At 39.5% G+C, this 14,287-nt stretch overlaps 1 protein-coding gene across 1 annotated transcript in view; it reads left to right on the forward strand.

Moving 5' to 3' along the window:
* Window positions 1-14,287, forward strand: part of USP13 (ubiquitin specific peptidase 13 (isopeptidase T-3)) — a 40,066-nt gene that overhangs the window by 12,637 nt on the left and 13,142 nt on the right. The window contains exons 3-10 of the mRNA XM_010183270.1: window positions 665-786; window positions 1,213-1,355; window positions 1,557-1,741; window positions 5,992-6,086; window positions 6,996-7,183; window positions 8,785-8,856; window positions 9,124-9,217; window positions 14,111-14,236. Of these exons, the coding sequence (XP_010181572.1) occupies window positions 665-786; window positions 1,213-1,355; window positions 1,557-1,741; window positions 5,992-6,086; window positions 6,996-7,183; window positions 8,785-8,856; window positions 9,124-9,217; window positions 14,111-14,236 (1,025 nt within the window). The remainder of the gene's footprint in view (window positions 1-664; window positions 787-1,212; window positions 1,356-1,556; window positions 1,742-5,991; window positions 6,087-6,995; window positions 7,184-8,784; window positions 8,857-9,123; window positions 9,218-14,110; window positions 14,237-14,287) is intronic.

Below are 14,287 nucleotides of genomic sequence, written 5' to 3' on the forward strand. Positions count from 1 at the left end.
GTTTTCTAAACAGATAGTTACACTGGTTACAGAGTGGAGTTTGCAAGAGAGGGGTAATGCTCATATAACTGTACTTGCTGTAGCTGTTTGGGACTATGGATGAGATGCAGGAATACTTCCAGCCATTGGACATCTTTGTGGGAGAAAAGGCCACAGGTTCAAGATGAATGTGAGTCATAACAAGTTTCAGTCAGGTCTGTGATCTGGAAAGTATTGGGGGGGGCTGAAACAGAGGTGCATTATTCCTACTCTGCAATTTGGGCATGGATAGTGTGACCTGGTTTCCATATTGTATAGTGTTTCAAGATCCGGGTAAAAGGCACAGAAGTATTATCCTGATTTTGTCCAAAATGAGCAGAACTGTTTAGTTGCTTCCCAGAATGTGATTTCTGCAACAGTGCACGGCTTGGAGCGGGACCAAATCGACTGTGACTGAGGATGAGATTAAGATGTAAATTTTGGTCCTTGGAACATCCTCTTGCAGGATGGTCAGATTTCAGTTTAGATCAGGGTTTCATAAACATTTCTACCCAGAAGAAACTACCGACAGTGTCAACTTGCAGGCTGATGCCAGGCAAGCTATGCTTCGTAGTGGTACCCCTGCTATACTTTAGGGACCTTGATCTTGGGACGATCTCCTAACAATCCTCATCTTGTTTTCCAGATCTAGAGACAAACAGTGATCTCAACACTGATGACTTTGAATATGAAGATGAAGCAAAACTCATTATATTTCCTGATCACTATGAAATCTCATTACCCAATATAGAAGAGTTACCAGCACTGGTCAGTGAATGTGTGCAAGTGGTGATAGGAATTCTCCTGCTTTAGTTTTTATTAAGATGGTGCTTTGTTTTCTTATGTGTGATGCCTTTTTTTTACATAAAATTATTTCTTAATCAACTATAATAGAGAGTCAGTAATTTTTAAAAGTCTGCTTTGTGTTTTGTTCTTCGATTTCCTTTTACCTCCTGTATTCCTTCCCTTATTGTGATGCCAGCTTGTCCAAGGGAAGCTCACTTAGTAAGGGTTGTGCTTACTTTCCTGCTAAAGTAATAACAACTGTAACCTAGAAGAATACATGCATATTTAAGTATACAAATATTCTTACTGATATCCAGTTCCGTATGTGGTTAGCACTGGGCTGAATGCCAAGTTCTGTCCACTTACTGAATCGTGTTAGGTTTTGATTGACACACATTTGTCTTCCAGGTGACCATAGCTTGTGATGCACTTCTCAGCGCAAAATCACCCTACAGGAGGCAGGACTCTGACTCCTGGGAAGAAGAGCTACAGGCCTCTAAACATGCCAAAACACTTGTGCAGTTAGACAATGGAGTTAGAATTCCCCCCAGGTGAGGGTAATAGGGTTTGTTCATTGTAGACTTGCTAATTCACTCCAGAGTAACAGAACTAAAGCCAGCAACTCAGCCAACAGTTCTCTTGCATGACTCTGGGCTGGGTGTGTATGTTTGGTCTGACCTCCCATAATTGAATATACAGTACTGGTTCTTGCGTAACTTATTTCTGTCGTTTCTTCCTGTTTTCTCTTGCAGTGGTTGGAAGTGCTCAAAATGTGACCTGCGTGAGAATCTGTGGCTAAACCTGACAGATGGTTCCGTGCTGTGTGGGAAGTGGTTCTTTGATGGCAGTGGGGGGAATGGGCATGCAGTGGAGCACTACAAGGAGACGGGTTATCCCCTGGCAGTGAAGTTGGGAACCATCACTCCTGATGGAGCAGGTCAGGCACCTGGCAGGTTCTGAGATGGGGTATCTTTTATGCATGAGACTGACAGTGTATATCTGTTACCAAATAGGTTTGTGCTTCTAGTGGAAGTGTTTGAGAGACTGATATGGAAAGAAAACGCTGTGAATCTTGATTGAGGCTGGGGGGAATGACACACACTCCATTTGAAGAAAGCCCTTACCATTTTTTATCTGCTGCTCTTCTCCTATATTGTATTAGAAGTAAATAGTTTTGTGAATTTGTGTAATAGTCGATTTATAACAGAAACATAGGATTATTTTGAAACAGCAGAAGTGGTATTTTTCAGTTCTGCTACATTTGCTAGGGCAAATGGTTCAATCTTATCTAGCATAGGAACAATACCAGGTTAATGATTTTTAAAGTCAGAATAGTCCATTCTTACCAGCATGTATGTTTCTTTTATCATATTGGAAACTGTGCTATTTTTCCTTATTGTTTCGGTAACATTTTGTTCAGTCTAATGAATCTTCACGGGGCTGCTGTGATGCCTATTTGTAAAATGACTGATGATTTTGAAAGGTGAAAAATCTATAGATGTTTCTTTCTTTGCATATTCTCCAAGTGTGATGTTCTGCAGTGTTGCTGTGGAGAGGATTGTGGTGTGTGAGGATTAGATGGAGTAAAATCATGAGAAGCTGTAGAAGTCCATAAACAAAAAGATTCTTTGCTGCAGCTGTACAGAGAAATAAAAACCAGAAGAATACATAACATAGTTATATTTTGTTTTGAGTGCTTGTGACTATGTGGATGAAAAATAGCTGTTTAGAGTAGCCTCTTTTTTAATGCACATCAGTTGAGAGTTTTTTATCTTTAAGACCTATTCAGTGTTAGGGAAAGGAGACTGTAGTCAGATTCAACCAGCTGTGCTGCAGAAACACTAGGCAAAATTAATTATTTTCTCTCCCAGGTGGAATATTGTTTCCTTGCATGAGCCTGGTCTTGGATGATTTCTATCTGAATCTCTCATTTATGGAAAGTGTTTAGGATTTGCCCAACTGTAGGTTTCAACTGCATCAGCAAAATAAACAGAATATTCTTTAGAGTTTCTTTAAATTTTTTTTCTTTTATTCTCATCTCTAGCAGCAGTACATGTTTCCTTATGGCTGCTGTCCTTCTGCCTCCCACCTATCAGCTGCTTCCTCTAGTAGGTGGCCTTTGGGATAACAAAGGACAGGCTGTCATCCTTCCCTCTGAATGAGGGGCAGCAGCTGTTCTCCTCAGACCTTTGTTCTTCTGGATGACATTTACTTGGTTTCCCTATAGAGAAGACCTCCCTTCCCCAACCCTTCTTGATTCCTTTTCAGTAATTATTCTCTCACTGATCTATATTGCAGTGGTACTCATAACATCTCTATAGGACTGGATGACAGATGAGTTTCAGAAAAAAGGCTCCACTGCTGATTGTGACACAAAATCTGTCTGGTTTCTCATTCCCTGGGCTGGAGGTGAAGAGGTAGTGGCAGAAGACTAATAAGGGTTAGTCTCTCTGCTGACAAAACTTCTTTTTCACAACAATAAGAAACAGGAAGATGTGTTACCAGTATCCTACTTATACTTACCCTACATATATACAGAAGGAGCAGGGGATTGCTCCTTGTCTTTCCTTGAGAAATCTGTGTTGTATATATCATGAAAGATTGCTGGGGCGTTAGCCTTGTTTTGTAGTGTTCTGTCAACAAACAGATCTGGGATCAGGGCAGAAATTGAACCAAACTTCTGTCTTCCACTCTTGGACCTTGGACAGGATGCATGAGAGAGTCAGAAAAGTTGCTTGCTTTGATAGGTTGTGTACTGCTCTGCAGGCTGTGCTAACTGCTGCCACTCTTGACAATGCCGTCAGGTTTCATTTCAAGTCATTGTGAGGTTCCGTGTTTGAAACTGGTTTGAGGAATGGAAGGGGTTTAGCAGTGTCTCACAGGTACTTGAACGAGTTGTTTTGTGGATGCAAGTCTCAGCAATTGTAAGATACTTCTTTGGGGGATCCTGTGCAAATTGTTTCTTCAGAGAAAATGTTGCCATTGCCTGTTATCCTTTAAGTAGGAAGGAGTGATGTCTACACAGCCAGAACAGGTGTAAATCTTGAGCTGTGGAAGAAAAGGAAGTCCAGGCAGGTAGCTTCACTGTTTTTCTTTTGTTACCATAATATGAATAATAATGATTACGGTTTATTTAATAATATTCTATGTTGTCTGTCTCAGATTTTTCTTGGTTTTTTTTTTCACTTCCCCCCCATTGTCCTCCCTTCTTCCTCTTTCTCATTGTAATGATACCAACTTGTGTGTGTCACATTTGCTGAGTAGTCTACATTCCTTATCTACCAGAGTCCATATGACAGAACTACAGACCTGTGTTTGGAGGCTCTCACCTTCTTTCTTTGGTTTGCTGCTCTTTGATTTGTTTGAGATGAGTGAATTCTGTCTCTCTCCCATCAATTTCAGTTTGCCATGCAGCAGAAAGTACTGCTATGCATAACACAAGAGCTGGGCTTAAGCAAAGATTAATGTGTGTTGTGTTCCATTTCTGCTGCTCTGGGTCAGTGCTGTGCTCTCTTCAGTTGCCAGAGCTGAGGAAAGCAGGCACCAAAGATCAGTTGATGTGCAATCTCACTCCATTAGGTGTTGGAACTTTACAGGATCTTTTGGCTGTGCTGTGACCTCACCAGAAGACTATGGGAATGTTGTGATCTCGTGTGTGTGGATGAACAGTCATGTTTTCTTGGGCATGCTTGCTACCACACAGTGGAATTCCAGCAGATGGGCAGCTACAGCCACACGCGTGCCAGAGAGGTCAACAGGACCAATGTTATTAGAGTCTGATGGCTACTCAGCAGCTGGCAACATGACTCAAAAGCTTGTAAGAATAGGGCTGGTAAATTTAAAAAGTTGTGTTATGTCTTTGAGGTCTTGGCTAACCTTCAAATAATCATTTCAGTGTGGGTTTGGTACTAGCAGACTTCGAGGAGACTGTCTTTTTGTTAAAACTTTATATAGGTTATGTGCTGAGTCAAAGCCAGGGCCTGTAGTTGTCAGGAGAGGGCAGGATAAGGACTCTTCAGATGTGCTGTTTCTGCTGTGAAGAGCCTTTGTCTGGGTTCCTGCTCTCTTCTCCTGAGTTTTTCATCTTTCTCTTGGCTAATTTTTCTCTGTCAACATAGATCTGGTAATAGGGGGCAAGGTCACTGTGAGAAACTGCTGGGCATGAAGGAAACTTGGCTGAGAGAAGTACAGGCAGAAAGAGTCTAGATTTTGGTATGAGTAGAGACCAAAGCGGGAGGAAGAGGCCAGAAAGAAAAGCTGGAAGTCCTGTTCAAATCTTAGTAGTGCTTGTCTTATCACTTATATCCTTTTATGATGTCTGCAGCTTTAGTAGTATTTGCTTAAGCAGATGAAACCTGCTTTGGACTCAACTTTGTTACAGGACTTGCTTGGTAAACACTAAAATTTAGTTTTTTCTCTCTTTTTTTCTTCCTGCTGTTAAATTTATTAAACTTGGTTTCATATTGAAAATTTTATCATTAGACATATTAAATCCTTTCGCAGTTTAAACTTTGCCATGCCAAAATGTTTATGGGCTTTTTACTTAGGGACATAAAGACCTGTCATATAGCTAGAACTGAAATCTAGATCTCCCATGCAGTAAAGCAGGGCATCTCAGTCACAGAAGCAGCCTTTCTCCCTAACCACAGCATTAATCTTCAAAGTCCAGTCCAATGGTGTCAAATCCAACAGACACCTCTGTATTTCTAATAAAGAATTTTTCAGTTCTCACTGCATGTCTGTGGGAAAAGGGCGTAAGTGGATTCTTTAAATTGTACTAGAAATTAAAATACCATTGGCAGTAGTCGGTTGGCCCTGTATACTCATAGTTTTAAATGTATCTGAGAATTTTGCATGGCCTGTTCCTTGTTTTCCCAACAAATTTCTTATTTTGGGGAGTGAGGGGGAAATACTGTGATCAGTATCAGTATTCTTAGGTTTTAATACTGCGAGGATGTGTAATTTCTTTTGAGCAGAGTAGTTGAGGTGATTGTATTGAGAACTTTTAAGATATTTACTGAGCTAAGTGGATATCTAAGCGTTTTTCTGCTAGTCAAAACAAAACTTGGAGAATATGAACAGGGCATCTTGTATAGACGGTCCTGTACTGAGAATGCAATGTTGGTAAACAAAGAGAAGGGATAACAGTCAATACTACAGCTTATCTGTTCCTCTCTGCTTTTGTAGATGTCTATTCCTTTGATGAAGAGGAACCGGTTTTAGATCCACATATAGCAAAACATTTGGCACACTTTGGAATTGATATGCTGCAGATGCAAGTGGTAGGAAATTCGTCTTTTATTTACTTTGTTGTTTACTTGTTGTTTATTTAGTTGGGGGTGGGAGAGAAACAGGAGAATAATGATACTTGTAGCTTATACTTGTGTGATTCCTTCAGACTGTTTTGATAACATTTAGTTTTGTAAAGTCCAGCCAGTCAGTTCGTGTTTTATTTTTTGAGGTCTGAGATGAGTGAATCATTGCTCTCAGTACTGAAAGTTGCCTTCCAAAAGAATTTCTTTATCGTCTTTAGTTTACATGTTTCACTTCTTGTGTGTTATATACCATTTTCCTCCAAGATGAAAAACCTCATTCAATTAGAGAAGAATATCTTGATATTTAATTACAGTAAGTGAAGAAAAGCCTATTGCATGTATAAACAGATACAAATCTTAAGCAAAAATAAGCTAAGCAATGGATATGTAAAAGAGTGGTTGAAAGTTCTTTATGCAGAGTTAGATATTTCAGTTTAGGCCTTGTTAATAAATACATTACAAAATGAAAAAAATATTTTCTCCCAAGTCTAGAAAACAGTGTGGTCTATGATGTGGTACACTAGAAGTGGACTGGGGCAAAAAGGGTCCTGTTCCTGAACATGTTGCAGTGTTCTTACGCTGAGGCTTGAGGTCACAGCCCTGAGAGAAGTGAAGCTCCAGGCTGAGATTGAGGTCAGAACTAGGAACACTCAAAGAGCCAGTGGTCTGCAGTACAGAGCTAAGAGGTATATTGGAAGAACAAGCTGCTAGCCTTCTGACCCTGATTTTCTCCTTTACATGCGGGATTTACCTCCCTTTTACCCATTACTTTGGATCTTTTCTAGAATATAGGTCACAAAGTTGGTGATGATGATAACATCAGCATAATTGTTGCAGAAGTTAATCAGATTAAAAAAAAAATCTTGTTGCTTTCAGGCAGAGAATGGGCTAAGGGATAACGATATAAAACCAAGAGTTTCTGAGTGGGAGGTAATTCAGGAAGCTGGTGTGAAACTCAAGCCCATGTATGGTCCAGGATACACCGGCATGAAGAACCTGGGAAATAGCTGCTACCTCAGTGCTGTCATGCAAGCCATCTTCAGCATCCCAGAGTTCCAGCGAACGTAAGTAGCTGCCAACTAGTTCTTGTCACTTCTGCTACATTCCTCAATCTCTTGTTTTTCTAAGCAAAATGTTATTTTAATTTTTGTCTCGCCTGCAATCAGGTCTCTTTCAGTCAGTTCAGTGGCTGCTTAGAGAACTTAGAGATTGTGGTGTTCTGTTCTGGAAAAGACTGGAACACAAAACCCAATCTTCCTCTGAAATCAGAACTTATTTACTTGGCTTCAGTGGTGGGATATCATATGCAACCTTGTAAACTTGATTGTTCTGTATCTGATTTTTATATACATATGTACATATCTCTGTTTATCTTGGTATCATTGGTATCACATTAAGGTTTTTTGTACTGGCTCATAAATTCATAAATCTGCAGAAATCATTCTATTCCTCCAGTGTAATTTATGCAAAAAAACCTGTACTGCCACAAACGTGTTAATATTGATCCATGGTAGTGAAAAGCATCGCACCTGTTGCGTGCAGGTCAGGCTAAGAAAAGGGAAACTATCAGAGGGACTTTATAAATAAAATTTTTATTAAAAAAAGAATTTTATTTAATGAAAAGGGTAGTGTGAGCATATTCTTCCACTGAATAATTAAGAGAGTAAAAGGACAAAAACATAACAGAAGAATATGAAATATTTCTGACTGATCAAAACTGAACACGTGACTCCAAAGAGAGAAGCCTTTTTATAAAAGACAGTCTATGTTTTGCAATAACATTCAGAGTGCTATTTCATTCCACAGCAGTAGTAGTGTGTGTGTGCTGGAAGTAGTAAGGCTTCTAAATTTTGGAAAGCCTCCAAGGTTTTCATGTAGCAATTGCATTCTAGAGAAGAAGAGGGAGAAGATTTGTTTGTTTACTTTGTTAGTCATATGGAGTATAGTCTGTTGATTCATTAAATGCCAGCTTTTCTACCTCCATTTCTGAAAAATATCAAAATGGACTTTTCTAAGGAAGGATGTTTTCCACAGTATGGCCCTTGGAGTTACCTGAGGCACTCAGTATCAACAAAGTAGTGGAGATCTTTGACAAAAGAGTGACCAGGCAGAAATTAGATGTATTCTTTCAACATGGACGTACCTACCTAGCTTGGTTTTTCTTATGCTCAAGGGAAGCAGTGCTCAGTGTGCTACTAAATGCTTCACTCTCCAACAAACTAACTAGAACAACGTATACCTCGGTGTTTACTGTCAGGAGTTAGCCTTTGTTTTTTTTCCCTGATACAAATTTTCAATATTTTTGGCCATGTTGGTTGGGAGCAGAAAGTACATTGGTTTTAAACCCAGCTCTATGGTTTTAAACAACACCATCCTGCAGCAATTTCAAGATCAAGGAATAGAATTTAAATTCTGGATGAATGCCACCGCCATATCCTTTATAGCTAGCAGCTTCTAAGCAAAACGTAAATGTCCATTTTCTAATTTATTTACTGTTATTTTTCCATAATAGAAGCACTCACCAGGGATAGATTAAGTCATTGCTATGATGCAAAATTTGACTTGTTAGTGCAGAGGAAGCCTGCTGATGTATCACGACTGAGGATATCCTCGAGTCGATTTAGCTCAAATATTTGAATGTTTCTGCTTTGTTCTTGCTGCCCAGGTATGTGGGAAACCTTCCACGAATATTTGACTACTCTCCTCTTGATCCAACACAAGATTTCAACACTCAGATGTAAGTGAGACTTCTCAATGATTAACTTGGTCAAGTTAAATAGAATCTAAATAATTTAATGGCAGGGTCCACCTCTGCGTGGGCTTGAGAGTGAGATATGGCACAAGGTAGAATGGGAGCATTTGTCTGCTTAGTTGTAGGTAATGACGGTCCACCAGAGGGTCAAAGACAGTAAACTTCTTGTTTGTTTGTTTGGAATGACAATCTTCTGTTCTTTTCTGTTTTTCTCACATGTTTGTTTCCACCCTGCCACTTTCTTCCCTACAGGGCTAAACTGGGACACGGCCTCCTTTCAGGCCAGTACTCTAAGCCACCCATGAAATCTGAGCTTATTGAGCAGGTGATGAAAGAAGAACACAAGGTATTTGACTGAGCTTGTACAGCCTGGTAGCTAGGTAAAAGTGATATCCTGAGAAAAGGGAACAGGTGCTGGGCATTGAAGAACACGTGTGGATCCAGCATGGGATGCTTAGCAAGGTGGAATGTGCAGGATTCTAGTCAGGAATATATTAGTCAGGGGCTATTTGTGCAAAGCATTAAAGCAACCATTGGTTCTGCTAATAAAGTGTTAAGTATTCTGCTGCTCCAGTGACGAGTGCAAAAGTTCATAGAACTTGCAACTTATGTTTGTCTTCTCTGAGGAACAAAAAAAAGTATTAGCTAGAGAGTCCTGGGTATTTGGTAACAAACTTTTAAACACTTCAAATTTCAGAAAGAAGTATAAAAAGCTAAAGAGTTGTTTCCAGGAAGTGTCTGACAATATTCTACCTGATTTCAGGAGATGCTGTCTAGGTAATGCAAGTGATGCTGGATGTTTTCATGTAGATGAAGTATGCAGAGCCATGTCCACTGGGGCTTTATTCAACTATTTCATGGTACAGAAATCAGGTAGAAGCATGTCTATGCTAGTGGGATCTGTCCTGGAAACACAGCAGTAGATATGGTTTTGGATAGAAGTTGAAACTCTTATTGCTGGACAAGCTGGGGAGAACAACGTATGTATCTTGATTTATAATAATTCACAATGGAAAAAAATCAACCTTGGAATCAGCTTTCTCAGAATAGGCAATTTCAGAACAAAGGTATACTGAGAGGCAAGTATACCAAAGCAGAGAAGAGTTGGAGAATGAAATAACCCTATTCCCATTTTTACATAATACAGAATTTTATTTCTATATCATAGTGAGTGTTACCAGTGGGAGACTGTCGTTTTATTTTTGCTGTAATTTGCAGTAATTTTGCAGCAAAACAGGTATTTAGCTCACAATATCTAGCTAATGTCTAACTTTGAGAACTCCAGTGTTGTTGTTTCTGTAATCTTCGTATTGTCTGTTGTTCTTCTGCAACATGAAAGTTGCTTGTTTCTCTTACGCTGCAAAAATCATTAAGACATGTATTGGTATTGTAACATCCAGAGACTTGTGTCTTCATCTGTCTGTGCCTTTTCCTCATCCAGTAACGAGTATATTCACTCTCACAATCAGCAGAAAGCATCTTCATATTCTTTGTCCAGTGGTGTTTTGGGTTTAGCAGTAAGGATGGTTTTTCATGAAGACCTGACTGATCTCTTTGTATTAACAAGGTTAATTGCGCACTGCCTGATTCACTGGTTTATCTTTGTACCTGCTCTTGCTTGCTTTTGTGAAGAAGAAAAGCTGTCAGTAGTTTAGTGGTGAGATGAAAAAGTTTCTTCTCTTTTTGTAAGTTGGCTTAAGTTTCCATCAGTCTTTGGAGAGCGAGATTAGTTCAGATTTTGCCTTTCTGCTCAAACTCTGCTGCTTTTGAAACTGCCTTTGTTTGCCCTACAGTCATCCAGTTAACAGTTGTCTTAAGCAAAATGTTAATTATTGGGGCAATGTTATCTACCCAAGCAAATCTGTTATTTTAGGTTTGTTTTACTGTTTGAGCCATCTACTTTGAAACGTCTCGTTTAAAGTGATTCTGGGAAAACTGGATGTAGAATATATTTGTGTCCCTGCCAGCCTCTGTAGTTGTGAGTCCAAGCAGCATGTGGAGTCAAGCCACAGACTCCTTAGATGAGATATTTAGAAGTAAAAAAAATCAACTAATAATCAGTACTGTAGAAAAGAGCTGTCTTTATGGAGACAGAATCTCTGATACTAAGTTGAAGTTTTATACACAGTAGAAGTCATGCATGCTTCTCACAGAAGCAAGATGGTAGTTTCCATGGAAATAGGTATTTTCGTCTATCTTCATCTATCAGTTATTGGGAATTTCTTCTTCTGAAATGAGAATGACAAGGAGATTTTGGACAAAGCATCTGATACAGAGTAGTTTGCATGATCTGAAAGTCCTTTGTCCCCTAGTAATTGGTTTGTACAGTAACTTTTCATTGTTTTGGAACAATGAACGAATCCTGTTTGCTTCCTTTAAATAAAGTTTAAAACTTATCAACACATCACTGTGGCCAAGGAATAGTGGAATAGATTTCAACAAACTCCTCACAATGAATTATGTATACTGACTGACCTGCTTTCTTAGATACATACAGGATATGAATGAAGAATAACATGCTGGAAGTTCAGGGACTTGAACTCTTCGAGTAAAGCTACATCTTCATGTTTAGCCCAGCAGCCACTGCTGGCAGTGAAACGTTGAGAACTTTTTTATGACAAATGGTGTAAAACTCTGCAAGGTAGTAGTCACCACCTCTGACGTTTAACAGTGCTTGTATTGTTCATAAGTTCAGTTTAATAAAGTTGTAGTTACATGCATCGGATGACTTCCTTATCACAGAATCACAGAATATTAGGAGTTGGAAGGGACCTCAAAAGATCATCCAGTCCAACCCCCCTGCCAGAGCAGGATCACCTAGGCTAGGTTGCAGAGGAACGTGTCCAGGCGGGTTTTGAATGTCTCCAGAGAAGGAGACTCCACAACCTCTCTGGGCAGCCTGGTCCAGTGCTCTGTAACCCTTACAGTAAAAAGTTTTTCAGATTGAACCTCATATTCAGATTGAACCTCCTCTGCTCCAGCTTCCACCCATTGCCCCTTGTCCTGTCATTGGCTGTCACTGAGAAGAGCCTGGCTCCTTCCTCCTGACACTCGCCCTTTACAAATTGATAAACATTAATGAGGTCACCCCTCAGTCTCCTCTTCTCCAAGCTAAAGAGACCCAGGTCTCTCAGCCGCTCCTTGTAAGGGAGATGCTCCACTCCCTCAATCATCTTTGTGGCTCTGTGCTGGACTCAAGCAATTCATAAGCATGTTTTTTCTTTGTTGTATTGAAGATTTATTTAGAAAAAAAGAAAGTATAGATATTTTGTCCATTCCCTCACTCTGGTCATACAAATCTATGTTTTGTTAGTTTGAGGGTGCCTTTTTTTTGTGTCTTCTGCTGCCAATAATACTGAGGTACATACAGATAGTATTTTGTCATCCAGAGAGTTGTACTGACATTTACAATAAATAAAATTCCACAGGATTTTAGGTCTTCAGTGTATTCAAATGCTTCTGCTGTGCATCTTTAAAATAAATTATTAATATTATTATTTTTATTCTTTTACCTTTTTTCTCCCCTCCTACATGCAGAGAAGTTCTCTGGCTTTCTGGGTCTTTGGAATTCATCCAAAGTTTTGGGGAGTTGTTGCCTGTAAAAGCATTCATGAGACATACAGTGGTCCAGCACAGTCTATATTTAGCTAAGCTGTTTTGCAACTGTTGATAGGGAAAGTATGCTAGGTATTCTATAAATATGCATGGTACTGTGGAGCTGAAATTTTTCACCGCATGGGTTTAGTCTGGAAATGGCAGCAGTTTTGTCGGAACCACTTTAACACTAAAAACAGGCTGGAAGCCTAAAGGGTCATCAGCTAGGACTTGATTTTCTGTTTAGAGCTTTGCCTTTTTTTCTGTTATTTTTCTGGTCCTTGAAGTGGAAAGAGTTTAGAGGGCAACCTCTGATCTTCTGTGGACTGTCACACATACCACGTTTCTCTTCAAATAAGGCTTAATTCCAAACTCATTGCATTCTGCATCAGGGCAAATGTGCCGCCTTGCTGTGTTCTTGCTTCTGACATAGACAGAAGCCTGGTATATAGTAGTGGGGCAGGTTTATGCATTTCTCTTCCTGGAAAGGCAGCTGAGGACACTGAAGTGGTGTATAAACCAAGATTCCAAAATCCCAGAACACCTCTTTGTTCAAGCAGTACTGAGACTCTTTACTAGAGCCTTTAAAGAGCATCTTAGCCAAATGTGGTAGCTGGTATACTGCCAGAAATCAAAAAAGCATTAAACTTGAGAATCTGCTTCTGATTTCAGTGCGTCTAGGAATACCTTACCATGGTGAAACCAAGAATAAAATTTTGCTGTGTGCCTTCCATTTCCTGCTGCTTTTGCTGTTTTTATATTGGTATGACAGCACAACTGTAGTAACGAATGAAATGGAGTATTTAACAGGCTCTTACATATCCTAAAGGCTGCACTTTTGCTTGCGTTGTCTTGAAAATTACTTGGTCTCATGGAGGATGAGGTCAAGTCTGAGTAAGATTCTGACTGCCAAAAGTGTTATTTAAAAGGGATAATAGCTAGTGGTGTCCTGAGGGTACAATTTGGGGTGGTTGAGGAAGCTTCTTAAAGTGGTATACAGGGTGAGAAAGTCAAAACTTTCTCTTGGAAGCTAGGGATTTTTTGATTTTTAGGGTAGGTTTGTACTGATGTAACTGAATGGCTGAAGGAAGGGTGTTCTTGTCCTTCAACAGGACAACACCTGCAAATAGTAAATTCCTATCTGTTCTTAACCACCCATCTGGGAATTCGTGCTGCACACATTAGTTGTTCTCTCCTTGATTCTGTAGAGATCTCTGGAAAGGTTTTGTCCTGAGTAAAGCTGCTAGCTGATATACCAAAGTGCTTCAATGCCCACATGCTTTTAGGTGGATCAGGGTTCTGAAGGAATGTTGGATGTTTGAAAACAGTGTAGGCGTTTAGCCTTTCTGAAAACTACTGACCTGTAGCAGTCCTTCAGTAATCTCTTTTTACTTGCAAATGCCATAGAAAAATCAGGGTGAATGCTGTAGGAACTATGTTATAAAGTATATTCTAAAATCCCCAAATCATGTTTGAGAGTCTTTTCCGTTTTTATTAACATGGAAAACCAGATGAAACTGAAACTTATCATTTCTCCGGTGGCAGAAATGGGCCATAGATATATCTAGTGGAGTGACTTTTGGGATATTTAGTCTAGGAATGAATAAAAATCCTTACTTAAAAGATTTCTCGATCTTTTATTTAGCCTCAACAAAATGGAATATCTCCTCGAATGTTTAAGGCTTTTATAAGTAAAGACCACCCAGAATTTTCCTCCAGTAGACAACAAGACGCACAGGAATTTTTTCTACATCTTATAAGTCTAGTAGAGGTGAGAAAATCTGAATTACTGCTTTTCTTCCCTGGTAAAATTAGACAATGA

The sequence above is a fragment of the Mesitornis unicolor genome, unplaced genomic scaffold, assembly GCF_000695765.1.
Source record: "Mesitornis unicolor isolate BGI_N332 unplaced genomic scaffold, ASM69576v1 scaffold18014, whole genome shotgun sequence".
Classification (NCBI taxonomy): domain Eukaryota; kingdom Metazoa; phylum Chordata; class Aves; order Mesitornithiformes; family Mesitornithidae; genus Mesitornis; species Mesitornis unicolor.